The sequence below is a fragment of the Triticum dicoccoides genome, chromosome 4A (assembly GCF_002162155.2).
Source record: "Triticum dicoccoides isolate Atlit2015 ecotype Zavitan chromosome 4A, WEW_v2.0, whole genome shotgun sequence".
Classification (NCBI taxonomy): domain Eukaryota; kingdom Viridiplantae; phylum Streptophyta; class Magnoliopsida; order Poales; family Poaceae; genus Triticum; species Triticum dicoccoides.
Window position 1 is genome coordinate 722444645 of NC_041386.1, and position 24741 is coordinate 722469385.

Here is a 24741-nt window from a genome sequence, read left to right on the forward strand (position 1 = left end):
CTTGAACCGCCCATGATTGAGCGGTGGATGATGCGTTGAGACAACCGCGTGGGCTCCTACTGTGTTTCCATCCACATCTGAAGTCCTAGGTGTGGGCAACCAACCGCATCCAGATTTGGAGTCATCGCAGTTGGGCGACCAACTACATCCAGATCTGGAGTCCTAGGTGTGGGCGACAGCCATTTTTCCCAGATCTGGAGCCAACATCATGATTGGCGATGAAGGAAAGCGGCATACTATCTCCGATGGCCACGTCTTACCACGACTGGCATCGGAGAAGGTAGTTGTTGCCTCCACTTCGTCCTCTGCTATCAACATTGAAGAAGGTATGGGAAGAACTCGCCCTATTTTTTTCTAGAAAAATTAAGGTAAAAATTAGTTGATCTCTGAGTTGTGTTTATTTTACTTAATTGAGGGAAAACACTAGACTTGTATATTACCATAGACTGATTGCAATCATTAGACAGAGGGGCATTAAGTATTGACGGGACACCAATTCCCTCAAAAAAAAGAAGTATTGATGGGACACTAGCCAACATCCCAAAGCCACTGTGGAGATTGGAATTCATGCTCCACATTGTTAGCAGAAATAGCACAAATGGTGTTACACTCAACGCCTTTATAAGTTTACACAATTGTGTAGCCAGTGAGCCAGTAGCAACCTCCAGCCAAAGACCTTAACCTTCTCTGGAACCTTAGCTCTCCAAATCACATCCCAAATACTCCAATTATATGTCACACTTGAAGAGCTAGAAGCAGGGGAATTGTACCTGAATTTGAGTTGGGTGGCAAGTTTATAAGAACGTCATCCATCACGTAGAAGGGTGATTTATGCCAAATATCTCCTCTAATCAAAATCAGAAAATACCCTATGGACCAGGTTATTATTGCATTCATTTTTATCGAGATAATCAACTAGTTTACCCACCTCAACCTTGAGTTTCTAGCGAATTTGGCAACCTAAGGCCATACTGTCTCAGAATCCAGTTGTCTCTCTGAATCTGAATTTTTCGTCCATTCACTATATGCCAGATGATGCCTTCCCTGAGTATCTTAACTCCAAGCCGAGGATGCCTACGAGGAAATGACCATGTCCAGAATATCCCACAACGATAATTCTGATTTCAAGACTCTCGAACATAAACTATCCGGCTTGTGAATCAGTCTCCGCCCTTGCCTTGCCAAGAGAGCTTGGTTAAACATATGCATATCCTAGAATCCTAGAACACCTCCTCTCTTTTGTTTTATAAGTTGGTACCAGGAGAGCCAATGGACTTGTGATGTCCTTACTCATCGCCCCACCTAAAGTCCCAGATAAAATTTTCATACTTATCACAAAAGCTCAAGGACATTTGAACAATCCAAAGAAGTAATTGGGAAGCACTTGAACCACTTACTTGATCAAGACCCCTTTAGCTGCATGGGTCATATACTTTTCAATCCAGTCCTTGCACATTTTTGCGAACCTTTCCATGATTGACTAAAATTCGAGGCAAACATCCTACCTTCTAGGGTTGGTAAACCCAAATATTTACTCTCAAAAGTGGAAGCCACAACACCAAGGGTGACCTTTATCTCTTACTGGACATGGGGCGAGCAGTGTTCACTAAATAATAAAGAGCATTTAGCTGGGCTAAGAAGCTATCATGTACACCTTTGAAATAGATTTGGAGTGTTCTTCACTACCCTCACCTCTCTTCATACGGCCTTGAAGAACAAAATGCTGTCATCAATAAGGATTAGTTTAGAGACACCAAGGCTCCCTCAGCAATTTTGATAGGCATTAACCTCCCTTCCAAGACCTGCTTTCTTAAGATGATTTCTCGACCATCCGCAACCAATAAGATAGTGCATTCAGTATGTGACTATAATATTCCTTCTCAGCCAGTGAGTACTGCTTATCATGGACCCAAAATCTTTCATGTCCAGGACCAAACATCCTGTTGCAGCACTCCCAGCTTAGTGCAGTCATCGGCCAGGGATTTCAGTAGTCCCCTCCGGCGACGATTATCTTTCCCATATCTACTCATACTGAAAGGATTTCACGTTGCTATGCACCTTGGTCTGCCTCCGTATTGCAGCCATAGAGGAAAGTGGTTGGAGCATATGTGTGTACCATTGTTCACTCTGAATAAATCACACCAACCCAACGATGCAATTGCACTTTCAACCCAACGGTCACATTGCTTTTGCCATACTGTTTATTATCGTATGTCCAGGAAGGCCCCTTATAGCTCCAATTATGAAGATCACACTAGAACAAGGCTTCTCTGAAATTGGTATTTTTCTCTCGAATATCCAAGCTACTGAGAAGTGCTCATGTTGCCACATCGTCTCATAAAAATCACCTATCATCAAGTGTTCATGAGCATCTGGCTTTATTCTTTTGGGTAAACTCCAGATGTGACGTCTTCCTTACTCCTTAGGTTCACCATGTAGCCCGACACTTCGGGCCATGGGAATCATCATGAATTACTCCCTTCAGTCTATATTACTTGTCGCTCAGACGGATGTATCTAGCACTGAAATACATCTAGATACATCAGTTTGAGCGACAAGTAATATGGATCGGAGGTAGTAAGACATTGATGTACCTCAGGTCATATGGCAGTCTTTTTTATTTTAGTTCATTTATCTCAAAACAACGCAACGCACCCTTTCCCTTACCATCATTCACAATACAATTCTGGCGGCCTAGCATCCACCTAAGATTATTGAAACTCTGTTCACATTGCTGAGTTTCAGAAAGTAAAACGATCATCAAGTGGCATATGTGTGCACGAGGAAAACTAGCTCTTCAACTATCCGGGACTGCCCGAGGCCCCAACAGTTCTAGATCAGGCGACTCATTTCTCCTGATAGGTGCTTCCTTATCACATGTCATTCATCGGCAACCAATGGGCCGATAGCTTCCTTACCGCCTAACACACCTATGTTGCTCATGCCACCTCCATTACCCTCACCTCATGCCTTCTTGTTTAGACCAGGACTCTTCTAACTAGGTGTCACCACAAACTCACTACCAGACTCACTATCATGTCCCATGCATTTACCCAACACCGCCTCGGTGTTCACCAGGGATTGATCAACTTACTCCCCTGGCTTACCCTTGAGGCTATTCTTATCTTTGTGGTGCTTGGCTTTCGTGTTACTGGCTCCAGGGGTATGGGAGGAGCCTGGTTGAGGTTGACTTTGCCCACTTCATTTTCCTTGCTGGTTGCCGGACTCATGGAGGAGGCCTGGCCTTGAATCACCTCCGCCCTCCGGGTTTAGCCCCGGCAAGGGAAGGAACCAAGTTGATGTCGAGTTCTACCCCCTTGATCTGAGTTGTACATACAAGCAGCTTTGGAGTGATTGCCGGTATCGTGGATGAGACCTTTCCCACCTCCTGCTGGAGTTGGGAACCCATGACAGTCATTGGTGGTGCAGGGGCCGACGCTAGTGTTAGCATAATCTTGATTGTTTTGTTTCAGACATGATGTAGTTGGTGCTTGCATGTCACGTGTCTTTATTTCTTTGGGGACTAACCAAAGTCATGTACTAGTAGGAGTTCACGTGTTTGAGTCAAGCTTGAGTTCAAATATGTAGTATACCATGTGATCTAGGTTAAGTCAATTTCCGTGTAGGACATGGTCTCGTGGGTTGGCCGAGTATATATATTCGCTGACCGGTGCCACGGTCCACAGTCAGACAGAGTTCTCCACCGTGCAAGGCTGCCCAGGATCATCTTCCTTGGCCCGCCATCATCCCCATTGGGGGTGACTTCCTCTGACGTGCTCATCGCACTTTTGTTCTTGTTAGCCTGACTCTGCCATGGATGATTTGGGGATCTGAGTGTATGTGTTTTTGGTGGATGCGCGATCCTGTTGTGTTTATACTATATGAACATATGAAATAGTTCAACGGTTTACCACTATCAGTGTAGAACAATATTAGAATTTCAATATTGCTTGCACTTTTTAATTTCAAATGTTGATGAAATTTATCACGTATCTGTGGGCCCCGAATAGAGGTGGAGACAAGAGCCAAACCTGTTGCGCAACATATATAAATAACAATCGGTGGAAAGAAAAATACAGAACTTGCCTTTTCTTTTCAAATGTTGATGAATTTTATCATGATCAAATTTTCTTGAGGCAGATGCACATTTCGATGGCAATATTGTAGTCTTTGCTCTACTGTGTATTATGTTTATAGTTTCTACAAACATTTTATTGTGTTTGTATAATTATCATAGCTGTAGTAGTACCAATTTAATTAAAATAGTGATAGCAATTTATATTATATAGTTAACTCAAGTCCATCACTAAAATTGTTGTCCTTTCATGATCCTCAATGCAGAATTTGAAGTTGATATCATGCAAAACATCAACCGGAGCTCCAACACCCCCATCTCCGTGCACCGTGTTATGTTTGGACCCGAAGGCTGGGCGGACCTACCACATGGATTATTGCACTCCATCATTGTCCTGTTGGGTTCAACCCATGACCTTCTTGCATTCATCGCCACCTGCCCTAGCTGGTATGCCGCATTCATGTCAATCAATTCTACCTTAGGCGAGCTCTTCCCACCTGTTATTTTCCGGAACTGTGCCGACCAGACAAGCTCAGCTGGCTCTAACATTGGAAACACATGGGAGCTCATTGATCCTGTATATCCAAGTACTCCGTTGTGTCGCTTGACCCCTCCAAGTATTTTGGACAAAATGGCAGTCGTCAAATGTTCTTATGGTCATGCGATTTTCTGCAACGAGAGATCCCTTGTCATTATGGACGTGCTCACTGGCACTACAGTTGCAGCTCCACCTTTCCCATTGAGTCAACTGTGCTACAAAACCTTCATATCTCCAGAGGCGTCACCAGATTCATATCTATTTGTTAGCAGCCCGCACTGCCTGTACGCTTGGCGAGTTGGGAGCCCCTCTTGGTTGCACTGCGATTTTCTAAATGCACATTTGATCAAGGAGATGGTGTCCTTCAAAGGCCGGGTCATTATGAGGATGCGTCAAACACTATACACCGTGCATTTGGCACCTCAGTTTCATGTTGAGGTACTAAGAGTTGATTGCAGAGATTATATGGACCCGTACGTGCTTTCCGGAAATTTGGTGGCTTGTGAAGACACACTTCTCCTACTTGGTCGTAACGGGGAAGCCTTCTCTATTGACTTCTCAACTGAACCTGCAAAGTATGTGAGCGTGGAAGAGGAAGGCTTGAAGAAGTGGGCGTTCTTCTTTGGCGAGAAACGTAATAGACAGCCACGACTCTTAGTGAATCCAGAGAGAATGGGTTTAAGGGGTGGCCTTGTCTATCAGTTGGATGAAAATGCTCGGGTATTTTCATACCCAGTAGATGGCAACCAAAATGAGGAGTTGGAGTCAGAACCTTGTTTTGCGACGATCAATGCTTATCTTGCTCGCAATCCTACATCCTTTGCAGCTTGGGTATGAGATAGTGTCATTGCAGCACGCAATTGTCTTGTTGTCGTTGGCTGCACTTGGGGACTTTTTGTCGCTATGTTGCTTCTAGTTTCCGCTCCTTTGACGGAGTACATCAAGATTTGTAATAATCTTTGTTTGCCACCCAGTGTACCTTCCTGGAGGCAAAACTTGTGCTACATGTTGCTGTTTTCGCTGAACCTTGTTATTAACTCCCGTTTTGCATACAAGAGACAAGGGTTTGCATCATGAAACAATACTAGCTTCTTGGGTCTTCATATCACTCTTCAGCATTTTTTGTGTGCACTATGTCAGATGTGCATGGGCTTTTATTTTAGTTATGTGCTTTGTGTGGTCCATACATCTATTTGTAGCTTGATCTCCTTCCAAACAGAGATAATCAAATGCACGCAGAGCTGTTTGCTGAAGCTATGTTCAAATGCAGATCTGTTTGGTTTTCGATGTCTGCCTAGTTTTTGTTGGTGCGAAATATAAACTTTGTGATGAATGCATATATGCTGCTTATATGTTTGTTGGCTGAACTTGCAGTCTATATTAACCTGATGTCTATGGACTTGCATCCTCACTCTAATTCTTGGTGACCTTGCAACTCTCCATATATGCTGCCAAGCTATGTTATCAATATTCACATTTCCACCCAATGAGATTGTCATATGCTCAAGCACATCACATGAAAAATCAACAACCATAGTACAATTACTCTTAGCTACCTATGTATGAAAGGGAAGTTACAGGCCTATCCCATGTTATCAAGTGCCCAGGTACAAGAAAACTCCACAATCTGTAATAAATGAGAAATAAAACATATGGGTCCCTTGTAATTGCCGCAGAAAAAAAGAGGAAAGTACATAATCTGATAACTTAATCTACACTTCTGTTTGTAATGCAAGTTTCGAGACGAACATTCAGTGAACTACTCATCCTGCGACTGCAACATTGTAGAATCCCCCCACCAAAGCTGTATCAGAAGCTAATCATCAACCGCACTCCCGGCCATAAGACCATCGCAGGACGTAACAAGGAAACGCGCAGGGAAGACCCAGGTTGACTCCAATTTCAGGTACCGTCTTCCAGTGTTGAAGAGCTGTGTCGAACGGTAATAGCATTTTTTCCATAGTTGGACTGCAGCACAAGGTTTTTCAGACTGATAACTTGGGAAGTATATGTGGTTGCTCCTTCCTCCCCATCCCTCCGGGTTCATGCACCTCGCACCGCTCGTCAACGCTGATAAAGATGGCCCAGTTATCTAACTTGTTCACTTTCACCCACCTTGCCTTCTTGGTCATGGTGTCCAATGACTCAAGCTTGAAGGCCATGAACTGGAAGGCCTCCGAGCGCATCAGTCTTCCCGCCTCCACAAGTTTGATCAAGAGAAGCGTGTCACCACACACCACTAGCCATGCTTTTTCATTTGCCGAATAGAGATCTCCGGTTTTATCTTCCTCGAACACAACTTTAAACTTCTCAACAATGAGACTGGGTGACAAGTGAATGATGTAGAACCACCCGAAAGACCCTAGGGCATATGTCTTGCCCTTGAAGGCCACATTTTGTTCAATGGAAAAACGACCAACTTTAGGACTGTGTTTTGTCCATGAGTCGCTCCCTATGCGCCACAGGAACAGATAGGCTCCAGCACCAACAAGGAGATGCGAATCAGTGGATGCAACAGGGGCAGTTAAAGTGACATAGCTGATGCAAGTGAAGTGAACTGACTGGAGGGAAGGAGGACCAACCTTAGTGCCACTTAACGGATTAACAATATGGAACCCATTGTTGTCGTAGAAGATGAGCTGACCATGGGAGTAGCGCACAAAGGTCATGCTTCTGAGGTCACTCAAGGAAAGAAAACCGCGAGAGGATGAGGTGGCAGCAGGGTCAGCCAATCTCCATGTGCATTTGTGGAATAAGATCCAACAGTTATGCGAGAGAGTCTGTCCACCGTTGGTACGGAGATTGGGGTGGAGGAGCAGAGGCTGGACAGAGGACCTGTGCGCTGAGAAGAGATCGCACCAATGACGACAAGTGGTACCGAAGGCGAGGAGGTCACGGAACGAGCGTAGTAGAGCGACAATGGGTCGGAGCAGGTCGTCCGGGAGCTCTGCCCATCCTTGTGGCCGAGATGAAGCAAAGAGTGAGGAGGCAGAAGCAGAACATGTCCTGTTGGCCATTACTTGCACGACGGCGCTCTCCCTGTTCGACACAAAATTCAAGAAAAAAGTTAGGCATGTGAAACAAGGTATATAACTGTATAAAATAGAACATGAGTTAGCAAGATGAGCTACCAAGATTCTAAAAAACATGACTGGTGCGTCTCGTTACTCGTTAGGACATCAACGCGACACTAGGTTACCATCATACACTGAACTGAACAGAGGTACTAATCGCATTGAGTTGTCACTCCCGAGAAGCTCAGAATAAGATCAACAATGATGAAGGCAGGTATATAAATTTTATGGGGAAGTTAGATAGACAGGTTGTTGAAGTTTCAAATAGATCTTTGTTCATACAGATTACACACCACAATCGCCTAGTAAGTATTTCTCAAACTAATACTGTATCTGGCGAGTGTTGATACTGACTGAAAAATTAAAGCAGAGCACATATGATTTTCCTAGCAAATTGACAATTACTGACGGACATCTAAAGCAGGGAAAGTCTCAATCTCGATTGTTCTTCTTCTTTGAGAATAAGCAGAATCCATCTATGCCTTAATCTTGCAGATGCAGGCGGATCTGATGCAAGATCCGCAGGTGAACAGAAACAGGATGGGACGCAGAAAGAAGGAGGCGTACAGGGCGAGGTAGGGGTTGGGGGTATTACGTGAGCGACGAGGACGAGGAAGCAGCGGCCGCCGGCGCCGAGGAAGATGGATGCGCGTCGATCTCCCGCGGCTGCGCCTCCATGTGCGCCGCCGATTCTTCCAGCTCTCGGATGAGCAGCGCAGCCTTCAGAACTCTCGGATAACGCCGGCCCGGCCTAGTCCAGGGATAATGGGCCGAACATGGGGAAGAGATTCCTACCTGCTCTATGTGGCTGTGTGTTTTAAGGCCAACTGCAACAGACGTCCGCTTTGTTCGGAGTCTGTCTGTTTGAGTTGGCAAAGCATCCGGTCTCATCCGACGACCCGTCACATTTGGTAAAAACATTCAGATTTAAACTAAAATTCAAAAAAAATAAGGTAATTTAAACGATAACTATATATTACATCAATGTCCAAAAGTCATGCATCAAACTTAAACTTAAAATTATTAGAAAAAAGAACAAGCCTTCACCGTCGTCTTCACTCCATGGAGTCGCCACCGTCTTGGCTGCCATCTTCCTCATCCACGCTGGGGTCAACGAAGGGAGGCGGCTGCCACAGGTGCCCTGGTGGCACCTATGGCGGCTGCATTGCAGGGGCACGGAGGTGGTGGCATGTGGGGCCATGATCATGTGTCGGTGCCAACCAACACGGCCGACGCAGACAACAACTCTGGCGTGCACGACAAGGTCGAAGTCCACGACCAGGACTGGCCCACCACAACCGAGTTCCACTTGGGTTCCGCGTCTTCTGCCTCCTCCAGCTCGGGGATGACGACATCCCCGGCGGCCGAAAGCATGATCTGCACCTCCAAGCCATCCCACTAGGCGTTCTCAAACTTCATCGCTAAGTCCATCATGGCCCTCCTCACCCAGCTGCTCCTCGCCATCCTCGACCATCATGAGCTAATGTGCATCTGGTGGTGGTGGGGGTGACAAGAGCGCATGCCCGCTCAGTCGTGCCCTAAAGCGCGGACGGGGAGGGCTTGGAGGACACCGTGCCCTAGAATGTGACTGCGCTAGGCTAGGATGGGGGACAAAAAAGGTCTGCTGGCACACGTCATGCTCATCCCAGAACCAAGTGACCCAAATTGAGGACGTGCCGGTGTACCTGGGATCATCGATGAGATTCGGTGGCAACAAGACACGGGGGTGGTTTATCTCGAGGAGCCGCATACAACGGGTCACCGGAATGGCCGACACTGGCACCCGATCTGGGCTCATGTGCCAGCTGGTCGGCAGGTGGGCGTCCGACCACGACAACAGGGTGGAGGTATCCCAGTAGCGCCGGCACACCTCTACCTTCACATATGGGTGGATCAGTGTCCCGTCGGTGCGCCGAGCGATGGTGAAGCCAGCGGCGGCGCGCGGGCCTGAAGAAGATGATGCCTAAGTATCGTGCTTCCCCGGCTTGGCCATGGCCGCCTGATGACATGGTCTAGGGTCGCTCAGGGTTCAAGGGGGGCAGGACGAGTGTGAAAGCAGGAAGATGCCATGGGGACGAGGATGTGGACGACTGGTCCACATCTTCATCATTAAAAAAGACACTTGGGTTGCGGTTCACTGGCTAATAGGCGGGCCTGTCCCACGCGTGCAACGTAAATGTAGGTGGTGGGAAGTGGTTGGGGGGCCGACATGCAGGACTGGGCAGACGACGAGAAGATGCGTGTGTGTCCGTCCATTGTCCGGATTGATGCAAATCTAGCCCATATTTCATCTGGATTTGGGTCAAGACGAACACGATGTGGACAAGATTCGGTCTTGCTCCAGCGCGTTGGGCCGTCCCATTTGTCTGTTTCAACCTAAACGGACAGAGCCAGACCAAATGGGGTCGCCTGTTGGAGTTGGCCTATGGGGCGTTCGGCTTGGATTCCCAGGTTGTTCCGCTATGAGAAGATGTGGGAGACTCGTGATAAATTTGATGGGTTCATCGAGGAAGCTTGGTCGGGTCGGGGTGTCGGATGTGCAGAAGAACTTGGAGGAAATTTCAGAAGAGAAAGACGGAGGGAGGGGGAGAGAGGTGGAGGGGGAGAGGACATGACGAGGTGGGGCTAGGGGATATTACGTCGGCGAGGACGAGTCCGCATCGGCCTATGATGTCGAGGAAGAAGGATGTGCATGATCTCCCGTGGCTGCGCCTCAATGCATGCCGCTGTTTCTTCCAGCTCTCCGACGAGTACCATAGACGTAAACGACAATTTCTAAATGGCGCCTTAAGCGCCCGTTCCTTCTATTTCCGCAATGGGCGCACGCCTTCTCCTCCGCGTGGGCCGGCTCATCTTCATTCTTTTTCTATTTTAAAAGACCAAAACTGCGTGCGAGGGCTTGGTTTAGACCGCCGTTCTTGCTTCCATGTACACGCTCCACTAACCACCCGGCCACCTCACCTTTTTGTATTTACTTAGAGCTTTTTCCCTCTTTTTTTCTTTTTTTTCTTATTTCTTGGAACGGTCCTGTTCGGGTTATTTCTTGGAATGGTTTTGTTCATTTATCACTTTTACCTTTTTTTCTTTTTCCTAAATGCATAATTTCTTTTTCAAATTTGTGATTTTTTTCAAATTCATGATTTTTTTTCCAAAATTGATCAATTTTTTCCAAATTTATGAACTTTTTTTTTCAAAATTGATGATCATTTTAAAAAACTTGCTAATTTCGTTTCAAAACCAATGAACTTTCTCCTGAAATTGATTTTTTTTCAAAATTGATGAATTTTTTTCTGAAGCCGATAAAATTTTCTCCATTTTATGAACTCTGTTTTTCAAATTTGATGAACTTTTTTTGAAATACATGAATATTTTTGAAGTCTGTGAAATTTTATTAATGTGCATTTCTCAATTCATGATTTTTTTCGATTCTTTCTGAATTTTTGTTATTTTTTTCAAAAGTTAATGGTTGACCGTGCAACTGGTCAATTGCCAATCGGTCAACCGTGATCGAGCGAATGAGGCGTCATGGGCGAGCAAACGAGGCGACCTGGGCCAGCCCAGTTTGCGGGCATGTGGGCGCTACCTCCCCTAGCCGGCGTTTAAGGCGCCGCTAGGAGGTCCCGCCGTAAACCAATTATTTTCCAACCTCGACATTTCCTTCTTCAGGTTAGAACACGGTCCGGCCCAGCCCAGGGATGATAGACTAGGCCATTCTTATTTTAGCTTTGGGCAACAGGTTCTCCTACGAAAAAATCAAGCTGAAAATAGCTATTTGAAATCGGCCATTTTCAGTGAAGTTGAATATGCATTCGGGCCATTTCAGTGCAATTGCCTGATGCACTTTCAAGTGTACTTCAGTGTGAACTAGCTTTGCCAATGAAGTTATTTCATAGGTGATTCGAAGCCAACTGAAACTGAGACAAACATGCATGAGCATGGCACGGTGGACACTTGCATATCACGCAACCCCTGTAAGCAACTTGACATATTGCGTTCAAAAACAAAACAGGAAACTTGACAATGGCAAAGTGCGACCCCAATTTTGTTCGCCTAAACTTGGAATTAATACATGCTCCTGAGGGATCGCATGATGTGCCCCATTTGGTCCATTTTTGTGTTAGTCCGTCTAAGTTGGTCTCTGATTTCATATGTTCCATGCCTAGGACATGGGATGTCCAAACTCAGTAGCATATCTTATCCATGAATATAGAAGCGGTGCGGCAAACTCCAATAAGTCATATTCCACAAGGCAACTCTTGGGCATGTCAGGATGAGAAGACTGGGTGTTTGACTATCCGTTCAACATGTCATATGGTTGTCGAAACAAAGCTAAGATGAGAGGGGTGGCTTCAGGGAGCAATGGAAGCATTGAATCTTGAGAAGTAAGAAATTAGCTGGAAGGGCACCGGAAGGTAAATATACCTCCAAACCTTCGAAAGTACTATTCTGCTCCCGACCTCAAATGCACCCGCATGAACAGTAAAATTGAAAAAAATAGTTACAAAATTCAAAAAAATCTGAATTTTTTTTTGTGATAAACTTTGACAAATGTTTTGTACGCTTGCAAAATTTCAGCACAAATGACATTCATGGAAGGCGTGGCGAAAAAAACAAAATCGTCACTCCAAAATGTGTTCAAAGCTAGCAATTTTTGGAACATCGATTTTGTTTTTTTGCCACGACTTCCACGGATGTTATTTTGTGCTGAAATTGGCAAGCAGGCAAAACATTTGTCAAAGTTTACCGTAAAAAAAATTCAGATTTTTTTGATTTTTTTACTATTTTTCTGATTTTATTGTTCATGAGGGAGCATTTGAGCTCGGGAGCATATACTCCATGTTCCCAAACCACCTTCGCTCACTACCGACTAGCGAGGAAAGAGTCTGCAAGCACATACCACCTTCAGTTGTGTGCCTGATCCACATTGAGTGACATGCTCTCCTCGATTGCAATTTGGCAAGTGTGTGGGTGCTCCGTGAGGAAGATATCACTCTTCCTCTATTTGGTGATGAAACTCCAGATGCTAAGTGGTTGTTGTTTGAACTATGTAATTTCCTACACAATGAACTCTTTGTGGAAGTGTTGGTGACCCCATGAGCTATTTGGTAGGGACGACATTGAGCAATTCATGAGAAGGAATTCCAAAGTCCATTATCTACAAAATTGTTTACTAGTGGGTAATTTTTGTAGGGTACAACAATTGTTTTTATTGCCCAATGAGGTTAATAGGAATTGTTACAATGTCATGAGGCTCCAAGAGCCAAACATGTCTTCCAATATCTGAAGACATGAGAAAATTTAGCTGGATTATCTACTTGAAAATTCCTCCTCCTGCTTTCATGAATGAAATTGCAACCTTTTTATTAGCGGGTACTTTGTGCACCAATTCCAACTCAGTTTATTTCAACTTTTTAAGGATTTTTACGGGAACTATTACATGATCGGGGTATCAAGTCACAGATGGCGCCCCACATCCAAAGATAGAGCAAACTTAGCTAAGTTTTGAGTTTCAAAATTACAACTTATTTTCTCAAAGCAAACTCATAAGAAATAAATGATCGAGACAATGTTTGAATCTCTCTAATGATGGATCTATACCTTCCCAGTGTGCCTTCAGATATATCTTGTACCACCATCTTGCAATCATAAGTTATATATAAAGATCAAGTAATACTAGTCTTACGCTAGTGCAAGAGCTTCCCTGCATGCAAAAAAAATCCCCAGCATGGTCGAGTCAGAGACACCTCTGAAAACAATTATTGATGCGCCTAGGTAATTTCATCCACTATCACGTCATATGGCGCCAAGGTCTTGCACTGGTTCAACTCAGCAATCCATTCAACTCTAATAAGTACGAGTTAAGGAATCCGTTAGTCGATTAAAGGATGTTCTCATGAATTGTTTTCCTCCTTGCATACCAAATTTAGATATATTAAAACTGAGCACCCTCCCAGCCCTCTCAGGCCATCAGCATTTCTAATCGTTGGATCGTCATTTTAGTCATTTTTAACCATCGAATTTGTTCTTAATTGCACCCAAATCACGCGTGCAGGCTTCATGAAGAGCGCTAGCCTTCTCGGGCCGCTGCTCCCGTGGTTTTTTTTGGCATCGTATATTCAATTGGGCCTAATGGGCTATACTCTGATCCCATCCGGAGCAAAAGTGGAGAACCCAAAACACTGGACGCTCGGGACCCTGGTCTCTTTAGGGGAGCTCCTATACGGCGCATTAAGCGCCGGTACAGGCAACTGGCGCCCACTGTCGCTATCTGATGGGCCGGCCCAGGAACATGCAGACAAAAAACCTCCCAAAAAAGCTGCTCCCAACAGGATTCAATCTCGCGCCGTTTAGTTACGGCGCAGCGTGCCTAACCAATACATCTACTACAACCTAGAGATTCATTACAGTGCGAGATGGTTAACAACAATACTAACCGCACTACTTCTGGTACAAACAATTTAGAAAGACGTGATTTTTTGGAAAAGAAAAAAAATCTGAAATAAGTTTTAAAAAATCGCGAATTAGAAAAAAGTTCATGTATTCAAAAACTTTCACCAAATTTAATAAAAGTTTACCGTGTATTACATAAAGTTACATTTTTTTTAAATATGCTGAACTTTTTCTGAATACATGTTGAACAAAATTTCTCTACGCTATGAACATTTTTTATACACACTGAACATTTTTTCAATGTATGGTGAACAATATTTAAATACACATAGAACTTTTTTTAAATACAATGAACTCCTTTTGAATACACGCTGAACAAAATTTCTATACATGATGAACATTTTTTTATACACACTGAACATTTTTACAATGTATGGTGAACATTTTTCTTCAATACGGTTAACAAAAATTTGGAATTCAGAACTATTTTTGAAACGCGAACAAAATTAGAAAACATGAACAAAATTTGGAATTTCGAAAAACATTTTCTGAAAATTCAAACGAATTTCGAAAAATCTGACCATATTTTGGATATTGAAAAAAGTTCATCCAATTCGAAAATAGTTCATCAAATTTTAAAAAGTTCACTGTTTTTTCAAAAAAAGTTCATTGAATTTGAAAAAAAGTTCATCGATTTTGGAAAAAGTTCATGGAATTTGGTGAGAAAAGATCATCGATTTTGCAAAAAGTTCACCGAATATGAAAAAAGTTCATCGAATTTGAAAGAAAGTTCATAAAATTGAAAAAAAGTTCGTCAATTTTGAAAAAGACAGAAAAAGGAAAAAGAAAAGGAAAAAAAGAAAGAACAGCAGAAAAAAAGGAAAAAAGAAAAACACGTGGTCGTGTAATTTAAAAAGGAAAACAAAAAAAGGAAAAAGGAAGAAGAATGAATAGTAGAAGAAAAAACTAAATCGTAACCATATCCTGCCCTGTGCTTGCGTGGTTGAACTAGCTGTCCTTGACACGTAGGTAGGTGGTTCGAATCCTGGTAGCGCCCTTTTTTGCGGATTAAGACACAAAATAAAAACACGTAATGGACCGGCCCAGTGCGCCGCGGGGGGTGTGCGCCCCTGCCTGTAACGGGCGCCGTTTAGGGAATGCCAGGGAATTAACTGGCCCAAATGTCGTGGGCCCGAAAAACAAAAATCTTCGCCGTTGCCGGGGAACGAACCCGGGTCACCCGCGTGACAGGCGGGAATACTTACCACTATACTACAACGACTTTGTTGAAAACTTTGCTCAACTCAGCGTACTTACAATTGCTGGCTACCCATAAAACGTTCTCCATTGCTGTGGTTCAGTTTTCTTGCGTGCTCCACATTACGGTGATTGCATGTTCCGAAGGAAAGAGGAGACACTCACATAATTTCAATCAAACATGGAGAAGCAATGCTTCCGGAAACAAGCAGAGCGAGGATCTTTGGCCCCAGCAAAACAGCACTCGGTGAGGCCTCAAGGCTCAAGCTGACCGTTGCAGCCTTCGGCGGACAATATTCGAGTTTCACGGCATGGTCTCGTGTTCCTGGGGTTAAGTTCTAGCTAGCACGGCGTCCTGCTTTGTCCCGCAAAACCTACATGCCACCATGTCGCGGGAGGACGAGAACGCTCTAGACGAACATGATTCGGTATCTCTTGTTGAACCCATACCGTTAATACCGCCAGAAAACGAATATTTGGATAACTTTTGTTGTTTCCAGATGATAATTCAGATACACTTGTTACTAATGACGCCAACGAGTATTTGGAACCTTTGAAAGATGCGATGTTGCGAATATTGATTCTGCTCCCAGTCAACTTTGATCCACTCACTCCATATTCTATGTTGATATTTGTGCCCCTCCATATACATTTGAAAATATCAGATGTACATCGTTGCCCATGTGTTCTATATGCATGCTTCTTTTTTCTTTAGTTGGTAACACTATTTTTTTCACTAGAAAATGCTTATATATGTGATTCTTTAATTTCTTCCACGGGAAGAAAAGAGGACCCCTCGGCTAGGGTTTCTTGTGCCTCCCGCCGGTGCCGCCGCCGGTCTACCTCGTCTTCTATGGTCTTAGGGCCATGGAGTCATGGTGGATCCCGGCCCTTACCGGCGGGAGGGCTCCGTTTTTTCACTCTTTTGAGTTTTGTTAGGTTTTGTGTCCTCAGAGAGGCGAGGTGGCGGCGGCTCTCTGCCGATGGAATAATGTTCTCCCCACCTTGTCCTCGTTCCGATGGTGTTTCTACCATCATTGGAAGGCGTGTGGAGGTTTGTCTCCGGCAGATCTCATGGGATTCGGTCGGCGTTTGTCTTTAGTGGATCCATGCGGATCTTGTCTTCGTTCGTCTGTGTTCGTGTGTCTACAGATTGGATCCTTCTGATCTACGATTCTCTTCATCGGCGGCGGATGCTGTTCTGATGTGCTGGTCCCATGGGGCCTTAGCACGACGACTTCCCGATTTTCTACTACAACAAGATTTTCCCGACTCCGATGAGGGAGGGGCAAAGACAGCGACGCGCCTTCGGCTCGCTCCAGTGCAAGTAGTCGTCGCTAGGTCGTTTACAGACCTAGATGTATTTTTTACTTCTGGTGTTCTTTGTACTACCTTGACAGTTGATGAATAGATCGAAAGTTATTCCCGCAAAAAAAATGCTTATATCTCTCACGAGTGTGTTCTTCTTAGGTTTGCCTGCCTAGTTAAATGAGAGGGCCGCCCCCTAAAGAAACTATGGTAAATATTATAGTATATTTTTAGCAGGATTATACCAGTGCATTGATTATTTGAGTGTGTTTTATAGCATTTTATATGAGGTTTTGAATTATCCTCTTCTTATAATTAATCAAAGGATGTTTATGCAACAATTGTGATGCACACTAACACTACAACTCTTTATTACAGTTTACTAAACTGGGTTGCCCCCTCCCCCTCCCATGCACGTGCGATGGTCAACAAGCTTCTCCATCGCCTTTCTTGGCGGCATATCTGAATGGCGCTCCGTTGTACTCAGTCTTAATAGACCATTAGGATAGTTGCTTCTACGGATGCCGACAAGAAGATCGAGGGGGGCCCCATCTTCGGCTGAGAGAGAAGCTTTCGATGGGAAGAAAACTCGTCCTTATGGATTGTGTTGTGGGTGTCGGATCACAGATATTCCCTCGCATGTGGTGTCTGTCCTTGGCATCGAGTGGATTTCACCGTCGTTGGGGTTGTCCACTTTGCTATCATCGGCAAGGAGGGCACATAGGACAAAGAGGAGAGGTCAGGTGATGAGTGTTGCATTATTATGGAGGTCACATCAGCATTCTCAAGCCAAAGGGAAATTCAGTAGAGGGGTCTTGGTTGACAAGGAGAAACAGAATAAAAATATGGGCGAAGAGCTACAAGAATTCTAGGAGGACATGGAGTACCTCATGCTGACATCCTGTGTCTGGGAGTGGAGCCGCGGGTGTCCGATCAGCGAGGTAAAGGCATTGGCGTCTGATGGTTCACTATTTATATAAAGGAATAATGGCCGACTGGAGCATGTTGCATGGTGTCATTCGTCTCCTTGCCAGTTGGGAGCACCTCACATTAACTCACTGATGTTTGCTTGCTCCAACGAGCAAACTGACCAACACACACAACTCTCAGCCGATACGCTTTTTTGGGAGCGGCAGGGTGAGAAGTGGGCCCACCACTAGGAGAGGGTGGAGCAATTTAAACGAGAGAATTGGAGGTCTTATTGTGGTATGCAAGCCCACATAATAATCTACGGGTAAACTGATCCCCTGAATTTGTAGGGTGGGCCCTTGCTAACTTCCTATTAAACCTCCACCTAATCTATCCACCCCAGAATTTCATGATGGGAGCTCAGAATAAGATCAACAACGATGCAGGCACTGGATATCAATTATATGGGGAAGTTACATATATGCGCTAGATAGAAAATAAATATCTGTGCCTAGTATTTCCCAAACTAATACTGTATCTGGCAAGTGTCAATGCTGACAGAAAAATAAAAGCAGAGCACATATGATTTTCCTAGCAAATTGAGAATCAGTGATCGACACCCTCTATTATTATCTCTAAAAACATTGATCGGCAATGTAGAACAACCACCATCAGCTCCAACTATCTCATGCCATCACACGGACTACAAGAGAGGTTGGGAGCCCCACTTGGTTGCGCTGCGATTTTGTAAGTGCACATTTGATCCAAGAGATGGTGGCCTTCAAAGGCCGGATCACTACGAGGAGTCGAGGATACATCAAAAGTTGTACACCGTGCATTTGGCACCCTAGTTTTCATGGCGAGGTACTAAGAGTTGCTTGCAGCAATTATATGGACCAGTAGATGCTTTGGGGACACGCAATTACATGGGAGCCCCAATTACGAGGATCCAAGAGATGGAGTTGTTTGCTGAAGCTACATACAAATGCGGAGCTACATACACATGGCATCTTCACTAGAAGTGCAAGTGTCAACGTTGTCATCACTCATCACGCACAGAAAAAAAAAATGACATCGTAGCAAGATTCCATTTATTCTAACCAAGATGGATTGTCTTTTGCAGATGTTGAAGCCTTGTACGGATCCAAATGATGGGAAATGCCACATAGGGAAAAAAATGCAAATGGTCTGAAAGCACAGAATATATATTGCTGCTTTTTATTCTGTCATTGTTAAACAGCGACATGGTAATCTGCCAAATAAATCCGTCTTAAGATGATGATACCTGAACAGTTGTTCTATGGCAGATATCTGACGGTGGATTAGGATCCAAATGGTTCTAGAAAATCATATGAAACGTAGGGGTAAAACCTTAATTAGACTTCTTAGTATGAAATGACAACACAATTCTCTGCTCACACACAATGAACACAATGACACAAGCAGGTTTTCTGCGCTGCGCACAACTAGGGCTGGACACGAGCCGAGTCGAGCCGAGCTTGATCCGAGCCTGGCTTTGGCTCGCTCTGGAGCGGCTCGGCTCGGCTCGCTCAGCCAACGAGCCCACTTTAGGTGGCTCGGCTCGTTTTTGCAATGGCTCGGCTCAGACCGAGTCGGCTCGAGAGCCAGCTAGCGCCATAACATCTGGGAGGTAGCAGAACCTGTTTTTACATACCATTTTTGATCTTCTACAGCAATTAAACCCATAATTTGTAAAAGAAGCACTTTCTATTGCTAAAAATGCAACATCTAGCAGTCTATGGTTTAAAAAATGATCATAGTGATGAAAAATAAGCTTTCTTCTATGGAAAGTGTAGAAATTGAACAAATATGACTAAGAAAGAATTGGGCATCATTGCTTTTGAATTTTGGACAGCTTCTCCTTTGAACTTTATACGGCAAAAATATTGAACGTTGACAGCCAAACAATGCAATTTTGCATAGCATAACACTTTGTGCTTTGACATCAAAATGAGAATCTTCCTCCTCAAACAGAGTATCTTACTCATCCTCTTCCTCCTCATTCTCTTCCTCCTCTTCATAATCCTTCTCTGCTTGCTTATCATGCTCCATTGCCTAGCACAGAAAAACAGCACACACATGAGCTTGGACACGCATATATTTGACTTTTTGATAGCAAGAAGAGCACACCCATGAGCTTGTACAAACATATATTTGACTCTTGGATACCAAAAACAGCATATACATGAGCCTGTGCAATCTTATATTTGACTTTTGGATACCAAAAACAACACATACATGAGCTTGGACACACATATATTTGACCTTTGGATAGCAAAAACAGCAAACACATGAGCTTGGACACGCATATTTGGCACAACCATACCGGTGAAGATGCAGTCTCCCTCTCGGAGTCGTTTGCGAAGCTGTTGGCAGGGGCGATCATGGCACGCCCGCTGGCGTCGGCGGGGTCAGCGAGACGTCAAGGCGGTGGAGTTTTTTTTTACCCGTAATAACAACTCGGCGAGCGGGACATTGCCGTATCCTTGGCCCGCTTCCTTGGCAGCGACACAGCCCTTGCCCTTCCCCTTCTGCTTCCTGGGGCAGGCGGCTTAGTCTTCATAATGGAGACCAAACTCCTCTCTTTCTCATTCTCCTTCTCCTCTCCTTCCCCTTTTCCTTGTCCATTCTTGCGACAGTGGGGCTCTTCACACATCAGCAAAGAACAAATGGTCAATCATCAACAAAAATTTACATAGATAATAATCAGTCTACACAATCCAATACAAATAAATTCATCCATCCGTCAATCAAATTGGTGCAGCATCCGTCCTAGCTAGCGGCACTCTCCAGCCAACGAACACAAGCATCCATCCATCAATCAAATTCAGCATCCATCCATCGCGTTTCCTAGCTAGCTGCACTCTCCAGCCGACAGCCACAAGCATCCATCCATCCATGATCCATCCATAAAATTCGTGCGTGTGTGTGCGCCAGTGCAGGGAGCTAGGGCTAGGGATGGGAAGGAGAGAGGAGATCGCTTACCTGCCTGTGTCGTTCAGCGAGAAACCAGGGGAGACCCGTCCTCCTGCGTCCGTTGTGGTGAGGGAAGGCGGCGTCGCCCGTCGCCGTCGATGCGCCGGGCAGAGGGGTGGCGGCGCCGGGCAGAGAAAGGGATAAGGGTGAGGAAACTGCTTTGCGTGCTATGCGAGGCCGACGGGGGATTGGGCTGGGCCTCAACGAGTCACCGAGCTGGACCGGGCGAAACTTGGCTCGGCTCGGTCGGGAGTCGGGCCTATTTTTCATAGCTCGGCTCGTTTAATTATCCTATCGGGCCGAGCTGTAACGGGCCAAGCTGGAGCGAGCTTCGAGCCGAGCCTAAAAGCTAGCTCGGACGTCCAGCCCTACGCACAACCCTTGCAGCTTTTCTGTATTTCTTTTTCTCCATTTATTATGTTACAAAGGAAATGGCCTGTAACAGTCCAAACAAAATGCTCGCAGCGATCCTCGGCATTCATTCCATCCCACCAACAAGACCGTGCAGAGCGTGGACTAAGCCCGACTTGCTTATCTAGCTGACCACCTCCATCGTGCCATCCCACGACCTGGCTAACCGAAACACGATGAGAAAGACGCCTAACCAGCTAATTATGCACATGTGCAGTGAGTATGCAAACCTTTGCCATGGCACACTTATTCGAAGCAAACAGCTGCCATGGCAGAAAAAGCTCTGCCATGGCACTAAATAAAGACAGCACAAGTTTATTCAACATGAAAAGATGAAGAACAGCAGCAAGCTTATAACTTGATGAATAATGAGCACTGCACAGATGCTAGCGAGTAGGTATTAGGAATTTGCATTTTGGGGTCAGACCTAGATCACCTTAGGTGTGTAGTATAACCCAAGTTATCAAGTGGCCCAAGTACAAGTAAACTCCGTAATTTGTAGTAGATGAGAAATAAAACATAAGGTCACTTATAATCCCACAAAAAGAGCAGAATCAAATAACTCTACAGCAAAAGCTTCTGTTTGCAATGCAATTTTAGAAAAAAAGTCAAGAACATTCAGTAAAAATACTCATCATGTAAACTGCAAACAAGGTAGAACTCTCCCACGAAAGCTGTATCAGAGGACAATCACCAACCGCACCTGCGATGGCCGTAAGATCATTGCTGACCGGAGCGACGAAATGCAGTGGGGAGGACCCAGGTTGGCACCAATCTGTGGTACTGGCTACCAGTTTTCGAGAGCCACGAACTTGTCGAATGGTTATGAGCTCTTTGCCATAGTTGCACTGCAGCCCAAGGTTGTTCTTTCTCATAACTTGGGAAGTATATGTGGTTGCTCCTCCCTCCCCATCTCTCCGGGTTCATGAACGACAACGCCTCGCATCGCCCGTCGGCGCTGACAAAGATGGCCCAGTTATTCAACCTGTCCACCTTCTCCCACCTTGCCTTCTTGTTCTTGGCGTCCAATGACTTGAGCTTGAAGGCCTTGAACTGGAAAACCTCAGAGCTTGTCCTTTTTACTGCCTCAAGTTTGATTAAGAGAAGCATGTCGCACACCACAAGCCATGTTTTTTGATTTGTCCAATAGCGATCTTCAGTTCTATCTTCCTCAAACATAATTTCAAACTTATGAATTAAGAGACAGGGCGAAAATTGTACGATGCAGAAGGACCCAAAAGACCCCAGGGTGTATGTTTTGCCCTTGAAGGCCACGATTTGTTCAATCCTAAGAAAAGGAACTTTAGGATAGTGTTCCAACCAAGAGTCGCTCCCGACGCGCCACTGAAACAGATAGCCTCCGCTGCCGACAAGGAGATACGAGTCAGCGGATGCAACAGGGGCAGTCAAGGTGGCATAGCTAATGTGAACGAAGTTGTCTGACTTGAGGAAAGGAGTCACAACCTTAGCGCTACTGAACGCATTAATAATGTAGAACCCCTTGTTGTCGAAGAAGATGAGGTGACCGTAGGAGCAGCGCAGAAAGAACATGCCTCTGAGGTCACTCAAGGGAAGCAAACTGGGATAGGATGAGGCGGCAGCAGGATCAGCCAATCTCCACGTGCATTCGTGGAAAAGGGTCCAGTAGTCATAGTCGTACCAGGGATACCGTTGGCTGTCGGTGCTCAGGTGGAGGAGGAGAGGGTACAAAGAGGACGTGTGCGCTGAGAAATCACGCCAAGGACGACAGGTGGAACCAAAGGCGAGGAGGTCGCGGAACGAGCTGAGGAGAGCGACGATGGGTCGGAGCAAGTCGTCTGGGAGCTCGGCCCATCCGCGTGTCACAGATGAGGCAGCGGCATAGCAGGTTCTCTTAGCCCTGATTTGCATGGCGGCGCTCTCCCTGTTCGATCACAAATTCAGAATAAAAGGTTAGGCATGCGAAGCGAGAGATATGATCGTGCCAAAAGGAATAGGAGCTACCAAGATTCAACAAACATGACTTGTTTGTACGGCTCGAACATCAACGCGTCACTACACTTGCATCATACACTAAAATTAACAAAGATACTGATCACATTAAGTTGTTGCTCCTCAGAATAAAATTAACAACTATGTAGAAGCTACACGGTAGATAGACGGGCTGTTAAAGTTTCATATAATTCTTCACTTCTACTGAACAATACACACCACGATCGCCTATTTCTCAAACTAATACTGTATCTGGCAAGTGTAGAAACTGACAGAAAAAAAAAGCAGAGCACATATGATTCTCCCTCTGTTCTTATCTGCAATGTTGGAGATCTAAAGCAGGGAAAGTCTCAATCTGGATTGTTTTTCTTCTTCAAGAATAAGCAGAATCCATCCATGCCTTAACTATATCTACGCAATTCAGTTCCATATATCGAGTTGTGATTAATCTTGGAGATGTAAGGCGGATCTGATGCGACATCCGCAGGGGAACGGAAACTGGATGGGAAGCAGAACGAGAGGGACAGACAGATGGGAGTACAGGACGAGGTAGGGGTTGAGGGTATTACGTAGGCGATGAGGACGAGGACGCAGCAGCCGCCGACCTCGAGGAAGAAGGATGCGCGTCGATCTCCAGCGGCGGCGTCTCCATGCGCGCCGCCGTTTCTTCCAGCGGTACAGAACTACAGACCATTTTTTTAACCTGGATATTTCCTTCTTCCGATTATAAGAGCATCTCTTGCAGACCCCTTCAAATTACAAACTGTGAAACGGGGATAAGGGTCAACAAAAAAGAATTTTAAAGGTCTATTTTAGTTGCCGGCCGGTAGTGCCTAGCCCCGTCGGTCGCGCCTCATCGCTCGCCGGCCGTGCCCACCGGCCGCCGGTTGCACCCTGCTCCGTTGCCGGCCGCGCCGCGTGAGACGTGCCCCTTTGTCGGCCGCGAAGGGAGGGATTCCGACGGCCAGGCCGAGGTCATGGGAGACCATGGTGAGGTCGAGCTCGTCCAATTCGAACCGGTGGCGATCGATTCCGGCGTCCAACGGCCTTTCCAGGTGTGCGGTGACGAATTTCGACGAGTTTCGGGCGGATTCCGCCAAATTCCGTGGCGGCGTATTTGCTCTGACGAGGTTTGCCTGGTATATGGGGCTCCCTTGGTTCGGCCTTCCAACCTTCAAACATAAGGGTCTCGAGTGTGGATTTTTGATGCCCTTTAAAAATTCTACGTGTTCGATCACTTTTACGGTTTCTGTTGTGGACACTTTTTTCGATCAAATCCTTAAAACGCAAAAATCATAAGGGTTTGACCACTTTTAAGGGGTCTGCTAGAGATGCTCTAACGCTGGCACGGCCCAGTCTAGCGATGGTACACCTTCGCATCGTACAATGGCATTTGTAAGATGTCTTAAAGCAACATTGGTCCCATCCATTTAAAAGAAACACTTCTGATCTATTCATCATCAATCATGGCAGTAGAATGAACACTAGTATTCATCATCAATCATGGCAGTAGAATGAACACTAGAAATCATAAAAAATACGTCCAAATCCGTATACCATCGCCCCTCACTAGTAGAAAAACACCTAATAGTCCCGGTTCGTAAGGGCCCCTTACGAACCGGGACTAATGGACCGTTACTAATACCTCCACCTATTAGTCTCGGTTCAAACAAGAACCGGGACCAATGTGCCTCCACGTGGCCCTGTGCGCCGAGCCCAGTCAGGGGTCCTTTGGTCCCGGTTGGTGGCACCAGCCGGGACCAAAAAGTATCCACGCGTCAGCATTCCAGTGGTTCGGGTTTTTCTTATTT

At 45.4% G+C, this 24741-nt stretch overlaps 1 protein-coding gene, 1 long non-coding RNA gene and 1 pseudogene across 2 annotated transcripts; all 3 read right to left on the minus strand.

Moving 5' to 3' along the window:
- Positions 1–6081: 6081 nt before the first annotated feature.
- Positions 6082–8457, minus strand: LOC119288174 (annotated as a pseudogene).
- A 10949-nt stretch (positions 8458–19406) lies between these two features.
- LOC119289898 lies at positions 19407–20697 on the minus strand. The gene is made up of 3 exons (XR_005141644.1): positions 20558–20697; positions 19899–20218; positions 19407–19627 (listed from the first exon to the last, which is right to left on the minus strand). It is a non-coding gene; the product is annotated as an uncharacterized LOC119289898 (long non-coding RNA).
- A 739-nt stretch (positions 20698–21436) lies between these two features.
- On the minus strand, positions 21437–23582 carry LOC119289899. Its single transcript, XM_037569075.1, has 2 exons — positions 23500–23582; positions 21437–22862 (listed from the first exon to the last, which is right to left on the minus strand). The coding sequence occupies exons 1-2, from the start codon at positions 23580–23582 to the stop codon at positions 21680–21682; spliced, it is 1266 nt and encodes a 421-aa protein (XP_037424972.1). The 3' UTR covers positions 21437–21679.
- Between the last annotated feature and the right edge of the window lie 1159 nt (positions 23583–24741).